Raw genomic sequence first — 14,943 nt, forward strand, 5'->3', positions numbered from 1 at the left:
AGAGGGGACATCCGGTTTGTTGGAGAGCTGGGGGCTTTAGGACCTCCTACCCCATTTAAATAAATAATCACCTCTTCCAAATCTTTGCTCAAACGTCACTCCTTGGTAGAATACCCCACAGGCACTTCTAACACCCTTTCCTACCTCATTTTCCCCCAAATGCTCATCCTGGTATTTTATTTTATTCTATTTTATTTTAGAGAGCACACAAGCTGGGGAGAGGGGGACAGCGGGGAGAGAGAGAGACAGAGAGACAGAGAGAGGGAGAATCTTAAGCAGGCTCCATGCACAGCGCAGAGCCTGACGCAGGGCTCGATCCGACGACCCTGGGATCATGATGTGAGCAGAAACCAAGAGTCAGATGCTCAAGCGACTGAGCCACCCAGGGGCTCTGCGCTCATCCTGTTTTAACACTCGTTTATTTTGCTACTGTCCGTCTCCGACTTTAGAACTGTGCCTGGCACTTGCGAGCGAGTGGGCAGATCCAGACGTGTGCCAGGAACGGTGCTGGTTTTAGAAATAAAAACAACAAGGTGGTGGGCTTAAGGGAAAGAACATGGGTTTCGGAGGGTGTAACAGCGGCCAAACATGAACAGGCGGAGAGCGAGAGCGTGTGATAAAAGGAAAAAGGGCGACGGAAACAGCAAAGATCAAAGCAGCAGGACCACACGTAACTGTGCTAAGAGCCGAATCTGCCGAAGAAGATAAACTTGAAACACGCTGCGAGAACAGGGCAGGCGGAAAGGAATGTGCAAGGAGAGGTGGTACACAGGGATTAAGGAATAGCTCACCCTTGAATTCTCAAAAAAAAAAAAAAAAAAAGCAAATTGAAACATTCATTCAAGGAACACCGAAGGTTGAGGGAGTGAGCCAGGCAGGTAACATTCCAGGCAGAGGAACAGCAAGGTAGGAGCATCCTTTTGAGCTTACGAGGAAGACAGCACTGGGGAGAACAGAGAATAGGCGACGTGGGATGGATAAATGGGGGGGGAGGGCGTTCCAGATGGTTCAGGGCGTCGAGGCCCCAGTGGCTTTGATTTTTTCCGGGAGACAGAAGCCCTGTGAGGGCCCTGAGCAGAGGAGACATGTGACCTGGCTTATTGTTAAAAAAAAGAACCCTCTGGTCTCTGTGTTAAGAATGAACGGGGGTGGGGGACAAAGGTGGAAGACTGGTTAGAGGTCTCCTGCAGTCATCCGGGCTCCTCCTGCCCAATCCGAGGTCATGGAGATCTTGGATCAGGAGAGGTGGTGAGAAGGGTGTGGGTTCTGAAGGGAAAGCCAGCAGGATGGACTGATAAGTTGAAGCAGGTGTCAGAAGGGGGGGGGGGGCATCAAAGATGATTCCAAGGTACACGCCACTGGAAGGATAGAAATGCTGTAACGGAGGCAGTGCGGACCCCGGGGGGCGCGGGTGTGGCCAGACAGGTCTGGAGCTCCATTTTGGATACACGAAGCTTGAGGAACATACTGGACCTCCAAGAGGAGAAGCCACTGGGCAACTGAATGAATGAACCTGCGGTGGAGGGGAGAGTCCAGGCTGGGATCGTAACATGTGTGATTCATACTTGAGATGGGACTTAACGCTCCAAGAGTCTACGGATCGCTCCAAGGAGTCAATGGGCAGAGTTCAGAGATCCGAGATCAAAGCCCGGGGGTACTCCCCCTTCAATGGTAAGAAAGAAAAACACGAATAAGCAAAGGAGACTGAGGCAGTGAGGAAAAGCCATCACGTTATGGTTTCCTGGGAATCACGTAAAGGAAGAGTAAGTAGGGGGGTGGCCGAGTGGGGGCCGGTGCTCCTAATACTTCAAGTACTTGAATAAGAACTTGAATGAAGACCTAGAAAAGACCCTCGGAGGGGCGCCTGCGTGGCTCAGTCGGTTGAGCGTCCGGCTTCGGCTCAGGTCATGATCTCACAGTTTGTGGGTTCGAGCCCCGTGTCGGGCTCTGTGCTGACAGCTCAGAGCCTGGAGCCTGCTTTGGATTCTGTGTCTCCCTCTCTGCCCTTCCCTGCTCATGCTCTGTCTCTCTCACTCTCAAAAATAAATAAACATTAAAAAGAAAGAAAAAGAAAGAAAGAAAGAAAGAAAGAAAGAAAGAAAGAAAGAAAGACAGACCCTTGGATTTAGCAACATAAAGGTCACAGGTGAGAAAGAATTATCAGTGATATAATGGAAAACAAGGATCCCATAATGGGAGAAATAGCCTATAAATCCAGGGGGCTCACAATTTCTCAGATAAAACCCATAAAGGGAAACCCATCCTTCAGACATGATCTGATAAAGTTGTGAAATTTCAAGGAAAAAGAAATTTCCAAGCTTCTTACTATAAGAAATTTAAACCAGGCTTGTTTCAGATTTTCATCCATGCCAGAAGTAATGAAGCTAAGGAAAAAAGTCAAGAACTGACCTCACTTCTAAAAATTTTTTTAATGTTTATCATTTTTGAGAGAGAGAGAAAGAGAGGGGTGGGGAGGGGCAGAGAGAGAGGGAGACACAGAATCGGAAGCAGGTTCCAGGCTCCGAGCACAGAGCCTCATGCGGGGCTCGAACTCATGAGCCGTGAGATCATGACCTGAGCCGAAGTCGGACATGCAACTGACTGAGTCACCCAGGCGCCCCATTACTATTTCCCTTTAAAAGGTCCCTCCCCACAGCATTTTATTGGTGACCGCTGACATTTTAAATAGGGAGATTAGAAAAAGCCTCACGGAGACTTGATTTCCCTCTCTGAGCCAAAAGCCTCACGGAGACTTGATTTCCCTCTCTGAGCCAGGCATCGATGAGCCACCATCGATGAAATTGATGAAGCAATGGCAATAAGGAAACGGAGCAGGCACTCGTTGCAGGGAAAAACTTGACTGTGTGGACGCAAGCCCAGTCACGTGTGTCTAAACTGTTTTTCCCTTCAGATGCTTAAAGGAGATAAAGAAAACCACCATCATGAAGAAATTTTCAGCTTCAGGAAAGGATGGTTTGATCACTTGTGACTCTATGTGGGCACAACGTAGTTTTGTGAGGGAAACACCATTAATTCAGAAGCATCAGTAATTTTCCCCCCAAAAGTTGGCTGAAATCCCCGAAGAAGAGGGCTCTCGGCAAATAGATTTACTAAAACAGAGGTCGAGGAATCCTAAAATGAAAAAAATATGCCTGCTACTGGAACTATTCCCCCTAAAAACACTTACCATTTAACACATTTGAAAGTATTTCTGCACATTGGATTGACAAGAGTTTTTTGTTTTTTTACACACATGGCCTTAAATGTTAACACACATATTCTCAAAACAATGAAAAATCTACATGCTGAGATATGTTCATACAGAAAAGATAGCTTTGATCCCTCGCCTGGACTCATTTTCAGACACTCGTATGACAAGGAAGACTTACGACATCGCTTTTTGTTCAATATTTGGTTTTGCAAATTAATGAATGTTTGTAAAAGCCTATGCTGGTGTTCTAGTTGATACTTTTATTGAGGGAAAACAGGTTTCTAGGAAAGGAATCCAAACGAATGACACTGGCCCTAAGCAGTGTTCTCAGACGGAGACGGTGTTGCCCTGTAGGGGACATTTCGCAACGTCCAGAGACACTTTTGACCATTACAACTTGGGAAGGGGTGCTTCCGGCATTTGGTGGGTAGAAACCAGGGATGCTTCTAAACACCCTTTAGTGCTCACGACGGGTCCCTGCGATAACAAATAACCTGGCCCGAAACCTCAGTAGTGCCTTAAAGAACCAGATCCCCATGTGGGGGGTTATTCAGCCAACTGACAAGAAAGCCATTTAATTCTGCGATGTCTCAGACTTATCTGTGTCTCCCACAAAAGAAGTTTGAGAGCTGAATCCAAAACCCTGAGGGATGAAGAGAACACTCGAAAGCGGTGTAACGACTGCTCAAAGTACTGGTGATCAAGGGAAGCAACTCCCCACCGCGAGATGATCCAGTGAGGTCACTGGAGACGGTGGCGAAGAAATGGTGGAACCAGAGATACTTGGTTGTAAGTTAAGTCCAAGCTACAATACTTACATTCTTCTGATCAATCGATTCGGCCGCCTTTACTATTTCATCCAAGCATTTCCCAATGATCGGAATCACCTGCCGATCAACTTCTGCGTAGGTCTTCATTGACTCCCCAATCCTCAGTATCCTCCTTTCCTCCATCTCCTGTATTTTCTGCAACATTAGATTTTGTATGAAATTAACGTAGTCCACTCTTACTTACGGAAGTTGCCTTCAGTGGCGCTGTTACCTCTAGCAAACAGTCTAGGGGGGAAACAGGTCCATCGATAGGGTTCGAGCTACACAATCATTGTAATTATTGCCTCCACATTCACCAGCTGTACACGTTATTTTATGAATCGTTAGGCTGCCCAAATGTATCCAGTAAAACCTTGGATTGCGAGTAACTTTGTTCTGCACGTGTTCCACGAGACAAGCAAACATCTCTAATAAACTTTAACTTGATAAACGAGCGACGCCTTGCAAACGAGTAGTACGCGATGCCGAGTGTCACAGGATCACAACTGAGCCAATGGTTCCTAAAATTCACTTTGATATACGAGTGCTTTGGATTGCAAGCATGCTTCTGGAATGAATTATGCTCGCACACCAAGGTTTTACTATACTTTATAGGATTCCATTCCAGCTTCATTGAGAACCCCAAACTCAAGTGCTTTTATCGGCGATACATTTCAGACAATCTCTTCTGCCTTTGATCCCCTACTTCACTCTTTACCAAAAGCCTGGCGTTAGTTAACCGCCTCAACCCAACACAGGCCGAGATGTCACTGGTGTATCTCCCTTCTACAAGCTGGAGCTTCTTGTTTGCTGTGTGCATAGACACTAAGATGCAAATACTTGTTATTTTCCCTACAACTGGACACAAGTCGTAAAAGATTCCCAAAGCGGGAGAACACGTATACATCTTTCTTCATACCATTTCCGACAACCTAAAGTAGCCCAAAGAGAAACAATCCAGAGAAAAGTTCTGTCCTTTGTTCAAATCCTACAACCTTAGGAATTCCGCTAGGACTCCTCAGGTTAAGTTGGCATTTCAGAACCAGAACTGTCCTTTCAGCGAAAAGGGCACTAATCTAAGAATTGCAAATTCTCAAACTGGCCAAGAAAGGCTGCAGGTACCAACCGAGGACGTCTGGAAAGGCCGACTGATTAACCTTGAGGTTAATGTTCTAGTTCACCTTGGTGCCAGTCAAGGCTTGATCTGGACGCTTTAAAAAATGGCTTCAGTGCCAGGAAATTTAGAACTCTATATAAATACTCAGCATATAAGCCCAGCCATCGTGATTCCAAGGCAACGCGGCTCTCAAAGCAAGGCCACCTCGGGAGGTCTGAATCACTTACCTGAAATATGTTGGGGATGTGAGTATGGTAATATTCGTGCTGCTCGTGGTTGAATTTCTGGAGAATTGACGAGTAATCGGCTCTGCTGTCCTCGGCCATTTGGTGACGTACTTGAGCTTGCTGACGTGCCTTGGGGCCAGAAAATGAGAACACCCCCATGTTTAATGAATACAGTAAGGGGCCTTGGACCGCAAACCGGAGGAATCTGCAGTCAAACTGACCTCAAATGTGTTATATGTAGCAGGTGTTATTTTCTAGAAATTGTTTAGAATTTGAATTTGGCTTGGGTAAGGATGTGAACCCTAGTTTTTCACAAGCCCTACCATTCTCTATTGTCTTAACTTGGCATTACTTTCTAGTTCAACACAAGCACCGCTATTCTGTATTGTCTGCACTTGGCCCAGTTGACGTATTTATGTCACCTAGACGGCCCTTGTGGGAACTTGCTTCTCTATATATCTATATTGATCTATCTAGTTTTTTGAGGAGGGGATGGGGGAATCCGTAATTTTTGTAACTCAATTCTCAATGGAGTTCATGAATTAAAAAGGCATATGAACCACTGATCTATATGTATATGGACCTTTTCTAAAACTCACAATGTTTGTGATTATTTTTATTTAAAAAAATTTTTTTAAGTAATGTCTACGCCCAACATGGGGCTTGAACTCACAACCCAGAGATCAAGAGTCGCATGCTTCACTGACTGAGCCATGGAGGTGCCCAGGTGTTTACTTTTAGTATATAAAGTATACAGTTTAGGGGCACCTGGGTGGCTCAGTCGGTTGAGTGTCCGGCTTTGGCTCAGATCATGACCTCACAGTTTGTGAGTTCGAGCCCTGCATCCGGCTCTGTGCTGACAGCTAGGAGCCTGGAGCCTGCTTCTGATTGATTCTGTGTCTCCCTCTCTCTCTGCCCCTCCCCCGCTGGTGCTCTGTCTCTCTCTCAAAAATACACATTAAAAAAAAAACTTTTTTAAAGTATACAGTTTAAAGAAGCAGTAAATGTGGCACCCTCTTTGTGTTTTTGTCTGTATATGTACATGTATGTGCTATTTTGTATTCTACTGCATTGATTTTCTCCTAAATAATCAATAATAAAACTCATACATTTTTCTCCCTTTTTTTTTTTTTTTAAATTTTTTTTTTTTAACGTTTATTTATTTTTGGGACAGAGAGAGACAGAGCATGAACGGGGGAGGGGCAGAGAGAGAGGGAGACACAGAATCGGAAGCAGGCTCCAGGCTCTGAGCCATCAGCCCAGAGCCCGATGCGGGGCTCGAACTCACGGACCGTGAGATCGTGACCTGGCTGAAGTCGGACGCCCAACCGACTGCGCCACCCAGGCGCCCCTCTCCCTTTTTTAAAAAAATTTTTAATGTTTATTTTTTTAATTAAAAAAAAAATTTTTAACGTTTATTTATTTTCGAGACAGAAAGAGACAGAGCATGAATGGGGGAGGGTCAGAGAGAGAGGGAGACACAGAATCTGAAACAGGCTGCAGGCTCTGAGCGGTCAGCACAGAGCCCGACGCAGGGCTCAGACCCACGAACCGTGAGATCGTGACCTGAGCCGAAGTCAGACGCTTAACCGACTGAGCCACCCAGGTGCCCCAAATGTTTCTTTTTCATTTTTGAGAGAGAGAGACAGAGCATGAGCAGGGAAGGGGCAGAGAGAAAGGGAGACACAGACTCCAAAGCAGGCTCCGGACTGAGCTGTCAGCACAGAGCCCAACGTGGGGCTCGAACTCACGAGCTGTGAGATCACGACCTGAGCCGAAGTCCGATGCCCAACTGACTGAGCCACCCAGGCGCCCCTTTGTTTCTCTTTTCTAATTCACGTTTTGGTCAATCACACACTTGCAAGAAAGGGGCAATCGTTGATGAATTACAGAATCAATATAATAATAATTATTTTAAATATTATATATAATATAATAATAATGATTATTATTATTATTTTTTTTTTAATTTTTTTTTTCAACGTTTATTTATTTTTGGGACAGAGAGAGACAGAGCACGAACGGGGGAGGGGCAGAGAGAGAGGGAGACGCAGAACCGGAAGCAGGCTCCGGGCTCCGAGCCATCAGCCCAGAGCCCGACGCGGGGCTCGAACCCAGGGACCGCGAGATCGTGACCTGGCTGAAGTCGGACGCTTAACCGACTGCGCCACCCAGGCGCCCCGATTATCATTATTTTAAAGCTCAAACAAGAATGTCTGTAAACTGGGAAATCATCCACAAGCACCGCCGATTGTTACACTGCTGATCCCATCTTGGATTCATCCAGCACTTTCGAGATGCCTTAAGCAATATGACCTCATGAATCTCTAACGCAGCCTGAGGTTCGTGCGGGGCAAACACTCCCCCCTCCCCCCGCCCCCCCCCCCCCCCCCCCCGCAGACAAAGAGGTGGCTTGGCCTGCAGGTGACACGACCACTGCTACTCGGGGCCAAAAACACACCAGGAAGAGGGCCCTGTTCCAGCAAAACCCAGGGAACTTTCCCGTTTGTTTTCCATTTTGCTTTGTGTTACTAAACCCCACAGTTTTCAAAAAGGACGAAAGAGAACACGGACACGTTCAACTGCAAAAGCGATGCCCCACTTTCGGTCTGACGGCTGGCCCCGCCCACTATCAGACTTGTGGCCTCGCGCTGTCCTTTATGGCTTCCTGCCTCTGTGACTTGAAGGCTCCACCTGAGTTTTCACTTCCTTGACACATTTCACTCATCTGCGCGTTGGTCAAGGCCCAAGGTGCTCATTCGGAGCTTGCTTCCTTTATTTTCTTCTCAAACGAAGGTTAACAGGACGAGTCTTTCCAAACCGATTTCCCTATTAACCTGGGGCTTTGTAGTTTCTCAGGGCTTTGAGGGATCTCAACGCCATTTTCTCCACGTCTCGCGTTCCCTTGGTTACTTCGACTGCCACGTTCTTCCTCTTTGTGGGCACCCTGTTAACTCCCTTCCTGACCATACGCTCTGGCGTCTGCTTCTGTGTCCACTAGTAAATATTTTAAGCTGGTCCCCCAAATGTGAAGATCCTGGCCACCCTCAAAAATCCCTTCCAATAGACACTAGCCCTCCTCTGTGTAGATAATAGCTTTCCCACCTACGTGCGTGCCATCTGTCCCCCTAACGCTTCTGACACAAAAATCCTTTTAACTCTTTCAATTACTTAAGGGTTTTTTATCATTTATCATCTTGTTGTGAATGTGGAAAAAAAAAAAAAAAGAACCGAGGAAATTCCCAGGTAGACCTCAAACTTCTAAAAAAGTCTCTATTTCATTTACATACCTTTCTCAAAAATTCAAGGCAGGGGCACGGGGTGGTGTTTCCTCCCCTCCTTTGTAAGCAAGATGGAGTCCCCTTTATTTTGGAGAAATTATTCTACCTTGGTGAATTTTTATTTATTTTTTTTCAATATTTATTTTGAGAGAGGGAGGGATAGAGAGCGAGCAGGGGAGGGGCAGAGAGCGAAAGGGGGAGAGAGAATCCCAAGCAGGCTCCGCACCGTCAGCACGGGGCCCGTTGCCGCGCTTGAACCCAAGAACCATGAGATCATGACCTGACCTGAAACCAAGAGTCGGATGCTCAACTGACTGAGCCACCCAGGCGCCCCTGGTGAATTTTTATTTTTTTTTTATTATTTTTTTTCAACGTTTATTTATTTTTGGGACAGAGAGAGACAGAGCATGAACGGGGGAGGGGCAGAGAGAGAGGGAGACACAGAATCGGAAGCAGGCTCCAGGCTCTGAGCCATCAGCCCAGAGCCCGACGTGGGGCTCGAACTCACGGACCGCGAGATCGTGACCTGGCTGAAGTCGGACGCTTAACCGACTGCGCCACCCAGGCGCCCCGCTGGTGAATTTTTAAAATAGCTTAAGTTCTGAAACAGAGAGCAGAACGTCATCCTTAGGCACGCGTAAGTATGTACGTACACACATGTGCGCACACACACACACAAACACACACACACACACACACACAGAATCAAGCTTCCGGACGATAAACCCATTCTTCTCAATCCCAGCAACCAGCTGCTTGGAATTAATTCCCACCTTGGAATCCCGGGCCCGGGCATGTGCCATCGTTCCGAACAAGTTTTACTATGGAAAATCTATTTTTGATAGGTTTATTTTGTTGGGTTTATTTTGCAATGGAACTTAAGAGTCTCTCTCTAGGGGCGCCTGGGTGGCTCAGTCGGTTAAGCATCCGACTCCGGCTCGGGTCATGATCTCACGGTTCGTGAGTTCGAGCCCCGTGTCGGGCTCTGTGCTGACAGCTCAGAGCCCGGAGCCTGTTTTGGATTCTGTGTCTCCCTCTCTCCCTGCCCCTCCCCCACTCGTGCTCTGCCTCAAAAATAAATAAACATTAAAAAAAAAAATTAAAAAAAAAAGCATCTCTCTCTAAAACTAGAGTCGGGTCAGTTACTCATGATTATAAATACATTTAAAAAAATATGTTTAAACGTGCTTTCAAAAACTTATCTGGAGTAACTGGTTAAGTAGCTAGAAATTTTAAGAGGGTATCTCCCAGTCTAAGGCTAAATGAAGATCAGAAGCCTCCTTATTTCTATCTCTGTGTAAGTCAGTCTAAAAATAGCGGCTATTATCTTAAAGAGATACTTCCTTCCCAAACCAGACCATACGCTGTATCTTGCAATTCAATTAAAGTGCTCGTTCTAAGAATACAAGCCAGTGCATCTTATAGCGACATGACCGTAGGGCAGAAGTTCAGAGGATTTTTTTTTTTTATGAGTCAGTCACAGAATTTAGAGAAAATATTCTAAAAAAGTCCAGCATGACCACAAGTGCCTGAGGCTGTAAATCGCAGCCATCTTTGAATAAGGGTCTGGACCACTTTCACTGTCAATCAGAAAGGCTGAATTTAAACTTGAGAATTTCCTTGGCCAACCCTCGGGAATCTCCCCAAATGAATCCGCACAGGCCTGCGTGTGTATGCTCAAGCATGACTTCACAGCTCGGTGGTTTCTCCACACAGCCCCTTCTACTGTCCTATGGAAACACAGCTGGATTGCCTCAAAGGTCAGAGGTGGAGTTTCTAAATAAAGAAGACAATATTTTAGAAACCAAACTGCCGTCAGAGGCTTCAAATCCTAATGGGTTTAGAGATAAAAATACTGTAATCCATTTAGTTAGTTAAATTTAGACGATTCGCACTGGCCAAAATGTGCAGCCATTTGCTGTTCAGTGCAGTGTTATTGTCTCCCTTAATATTTCAGATCTTGAGGGACAGAACAACACTGCTGGCTGAGTCCCCGTTGTCACGAGCAGAGAATACAGGGTGTATTAAGACACTCGTTCGCTTTCACGTGGGGAACATGGCTGATCTGCTTAACAAATGATACCTTCTGTCTTTTACCAGCTGCTCGTGGCTTCTGACCTTTTCACAAAAATGGGCAAATACGCACTCGTTCCATTTATATATTTATTGTTAACAAGCAGAGAGACTGGTTCCTTTTTTGAGCAACAGTTAAATGACCTCAGACCTCCCAGATCGACAGGCAACGCTGCTCCTTAAGTGAGAAACCATTTACCGCAGCGGTGCTCAGAGGTTTGGGGAAGCCGTCTTCTCCTTTGTTAAAAGCGTGTAATAGAACAAATTTGAAAGGCCCATCCTTTCCTAACCCCAAATCTGGGAACGGCAAAGAGGAATATTTGGCATTTACCACTGGGAGCTCAAACGACAGTAGGTGTTCTCCAGAGCACCTGCGCTTGTGATGTTTATTTCATTATTTTATTCATTTATTTATTCTTAGAGATTTTTTTCTTTTTAATGTTTTGTATTTATCTTGAGAGAGAGAAGGGGCATGAGTCGGGGAGGGGCAGGGAGAGACGGAGAGAGAGGATCCCCAGCGGGGCTCGATTTCACACGAGATCGTGACCTGAGCCGAAATCAAAACTTGGGACGCTGGGGGCGCCTGGATGGCTCAGTCGGTCGGGCCACCGACTCTTGGTTTTGGCTCCGGTCATGATCTCGCTGTTTGTGAGTTTGAGCCCCACGTCGGGCTCCACGCTGGCAGTGCGGAGCCTGCTTGGGATCTCTCTCTCCCTCTGTCTCTCTGCCCATTCCCTGCTCATTCTCTGTCTCTCTCGAAATAAATAAAACTTAAAAAAAAAAAAAGTCAGACGCATAACCGACTGAGCCACCCAGGTGCCCCAGCACCTGATTACAAAAATTTGCTTGCCGCAAATGATTCCGATTTACAGAACTCCGTGGTTTAGAAGTAAAAGTCCCTGCACATTCAAATCCTTGGACAATCGCTGGGAACATGACAACCTGGAATCCTTCGTTTGTGAACTGCGCTAACTACTGAGAGGAGGTAAGACAGCCTGGGGCAAGTCACTGGAAAGTTCCAGAAGCACAGCTGCAGTGCTTCTAAATGACACCAGCACATTACAATGGCCCCCAATCGACAGCTGGCAAAGCCGTTCACCATATTCTCAGAGTGGCAAAGAGCCCTGAGCACTAGACACGCTTCCTTTGGACCCGGCTGGGTTCATGAGAAGTACACGCACTGTGGCAGCAAACGAGGGAGGAAGAGGCCACTGAATACTCTGACCTATTTTCTGGGTATTTTCGAGATGCATAAAAACAGCAACCCTGAAAACTTTCACTGTTATACTGGATGTCTCTAGGATTTGTCTGTGATTAGGAGGCGAACTCATGCTCCCTAGTCCTTGACTTAGCAATTCTACTTCTGGGAAGTCATCCTAATGAAATTCTTTTATTCACTCATTCATTCATTCATTCATTCATTCAATTATCTCCACACCCAATATGGGGCTCAAACTCATGACCTTGACTAAGGTCAAGGGTCGCAGGCTACACTGGCTGAGACAGCCAAGAGCCCACTGCCCTGCCAATGAAATCACTTTAAATGTCCACAAGTGATGTTCATCACAGCATTATTTACACTAGACGATAATTTGAAACAAATGCTCAGTAATGTGATTGGTTAAATATATGTCATATCCTTGATGGACTAAAGTGTAGCCTGCTTAAAAAAAAAAGTAAAAGCACTTAATGATTTGGGAAAGTGAAAGCTGTATGTGATCTAAAAAAAAATGTTAAGGTTTCCAAACAGCATTTACAGCATACTTTGGTGATTGTAAAAATAAAACATTAATAATTAACAGTGATCACTTCTGAAAAGAGTGATTAAGAAATATTTTATTTTGCCGAAAAGATTAAAGAAACACATTCTAATGGTGAATTCCAGAAACTTAAAGATGGAAGAGGTATGGCTTGCCTTTGAGAGAAAGAAAGAAAGAAAGAAAGAAAGAAAGAAAGAAAGAAAGAAAGAGAGAAAGAGGAAAGGAAAGGAAAGGAAAGGAAGAAAGGAAGGGGAAGGGAAGGGAAGGGAAGGGAAGGGAAGGGAAGGGAAGGGAAGGAAAGGAAAGGAAAGGAAAGGAAAGGAAAGGAAAGGAAAGCTCTAAAAAGATCATGTAGTAGGAAGGATACTAACAAAGGAAGAGATGAAAATTTTCTCTGTCTGGAGCAGTGTATGATAAATGGCATTGGTTAAATTTCCCAGCAAACTGTTGCATCGAGAATACATTTTCAAGTTCAAGACTAAGAATGCATTTAAAAATTCCTATTCAGACAGAGTGCTGGGAGTTTTTGTTGGAGACTTCCAGGCCGGGGACTTGCCAAAACAATGAGTCTGTCTTTGATAAATTATAAAGGCAGCGAAAATACAAAACAGAGAAAAACTTCAAAATAAGTTAACCAAAGAAATATGCTTGAAATATTTCAGCAATTTCCTGATTCTTTTTTAGCAGTCTTACAACTTCTAGCCCCAGTGTATTATAAGTTACTTCGGGCCATAGTCACTGAAATAGAAGGAGAGAACACAGAAAAGATAGCAAATGAGACCAGCATCTCAATCCCACATGGGCCATTCAGTTGCTAAACAGTTTTAAGAAAAGGCCTTCTGTTCCCCTATACCCTGGTTGCCTTATTTGAAAAGTAGAATTGGAAATATCTATTTACCAAAGGTGAGTGACCATTTCTGCTGAAAGGGAAGCCAATGCTGATAGCGTTCATCTTGATGTTGGCACAGGCCCAAGGTAGGCTAGTGAAACATTCGGCATGAGCCCCGAGATCTTGTTAAAATATAAATCATGGTCTCCAAGACTCGACCCCCTTCTCTTCCCTTGTTTCTAAGGCATTGTCATTGGCAAGAAACTTGCGTTTTCAGCTGTGGCAGGGTGGAAACTGACTACCTCTTTCTCTTCTCTCTCTCCCCTTAATAAATAATCTCACCTCAGAATATGACACTCACAAGGTCTCACATGAGTACAGCTGAAGATGACAGCCCGGATTCTAGAAAGTTAATGCTTTCTTTATGGCTGTGGGGTTCCTGTGAAGAACAAAAATACTAAAAGCCCTTTTAATGCAGTTCTAGAAAAGATCAGTTCCTCAGAAGAGGACAAAAATTAGTCACATTACATACCCCAGGGAAAGAATTAAATACATGCATCCTGTTCTGAAGAAATCTGATGTATTTGGCGGTAGGTTAGCAGCTGTTTGTCCTTAGTACCGAGTGACAACAGACGTCTAACCAGTAAGGTTTAATACTAAAAAGTTGTCATGTGGTATTCAGCATATACGCTCAATTCGTTCAAGATGTAAGACCACAGGTTTGTTTTTTATTTTAATCTCGGTGTTCATTTTTTCTGCTTTTCTTTAAGTTGGGTGACACCTAACAAAACTTCTCTAGTGACAGAGAAGACAGCTAGGAAGTTTGTTAAGGTCTTTGGCTACGGGGTGGAGTGGAGGAAGTGTGTCCTCTGAGAAACAAAATCTTAAACTTGTATATATTATACAGATGGTACAAGAACTCCCGACCCAAGTAATTAACATAAAAATTGGTCCCAGGTTGTCTGGAAGAAACCGATATAAAACCTTGCTGGGTTTTACCTAATCCTGCTTTTATGGGATTCTCAGAGAAGAAACCATCCCTATTGAAGACATGTTCATATAAAAAAGACCATAATAATCACAAATGCACAAGGAAATAAACCACCATGAGAGGTGATACAATAGAGAGAAAAATTATCAGCATCAGAACTTGAGGTAAAAGAACAATTTGGAAGAAAATATAAAACAGGAATATTTAAAGTAAAGAAATAAAAGAAGCAATAGAACTCAGAAGAAAATAGTAAGACATTATAAAAATGAAGCATATATGAAAAAGAACCAAATAGAACTTCTGGAAATAAAAAAATACGGTCACTGAAATTTGAAAACTTAACAGATGAGTTAAATAATAGAATAACAAGAGAATTCATGAAGTAGCTGAGAAAGTTACACAAAATGTAATATACAGAGACAAAGAAAGGGAAGGAATGGAAACGAAGTTAGAAGGCACGGGGAATAGGATGAGGAGTTTCACACACATCTACGAGGAGACCCAGAACCAACAATTTGAGAGAATGAAACCCAGGCAACATTTGAAGAGCTAGTACCTGAAAGCTTTTCCTACATTGACAAAAGGAACAAACCCCCAATTGAACCCCAAGCAGAAAAATTAGAAATAGAAGGTATGTACTCTGAA

At 44.5% G+C, this 14,943-nt stretch overlaps 1 protein-coding gene and 1 long non-coding RNA gene across 9 annotated transcripts in view; one reads left to right on the forward strand and one right to left on the reverse strand.

Moving 5' to 3' along the window:
* FNBP1 (formin binding protein 1) overlaps positions 1-14,943 on the reverse strand; it is a 140,278-nt gene that overhangs the window by 30,926 nt on the left and 94,409 nt on the right. For all 8 annotated transcript variants that reach the window (XM_030292624.1, XM_030292628.1, XM_030292627.1 and 5 more), the window contains 2 exons: positions 5,365-5,493; positions 4,030-4,176 (listed from right to left, as the gene is read on the reverse strand). In XM_030292624.1, the coding sequence (XP_030148484.1) occupies positions 4,030-4,176; positions 5,365-5,493 (276 nt within the window). The remainder of the gene's footprint in view (positions 1-4,029; positions 4,177-5,364; positions 5,494-14,943) is intronic.
* Positions 1,119-11,623, forward strand: LOC115498970. Its single transcript, XR_003964038.1, has 3 exons — positions 1,119-1,131; positions 8,439-8,449; positions 11,544-11,623. It is a non-coding gene; the product is annotated as an uncharacterized LOC115498970 (long non-coding RNA).

The sequence above is a fragment of the Lynx canadensis genome, chromosome D4 (assembly GCF_007474595.2).
Source record: "Lynx canadensis isolate LIC74 chromosome D4, mLynCan4.pri.v2, whole genome shotgun sequence".
Classification (NCBI taxonomy): Eukaryota; Metazoa; Chordata; class Mammalia; order Carnivora; family Felidae; genus Lynx; species Lynx canadensis.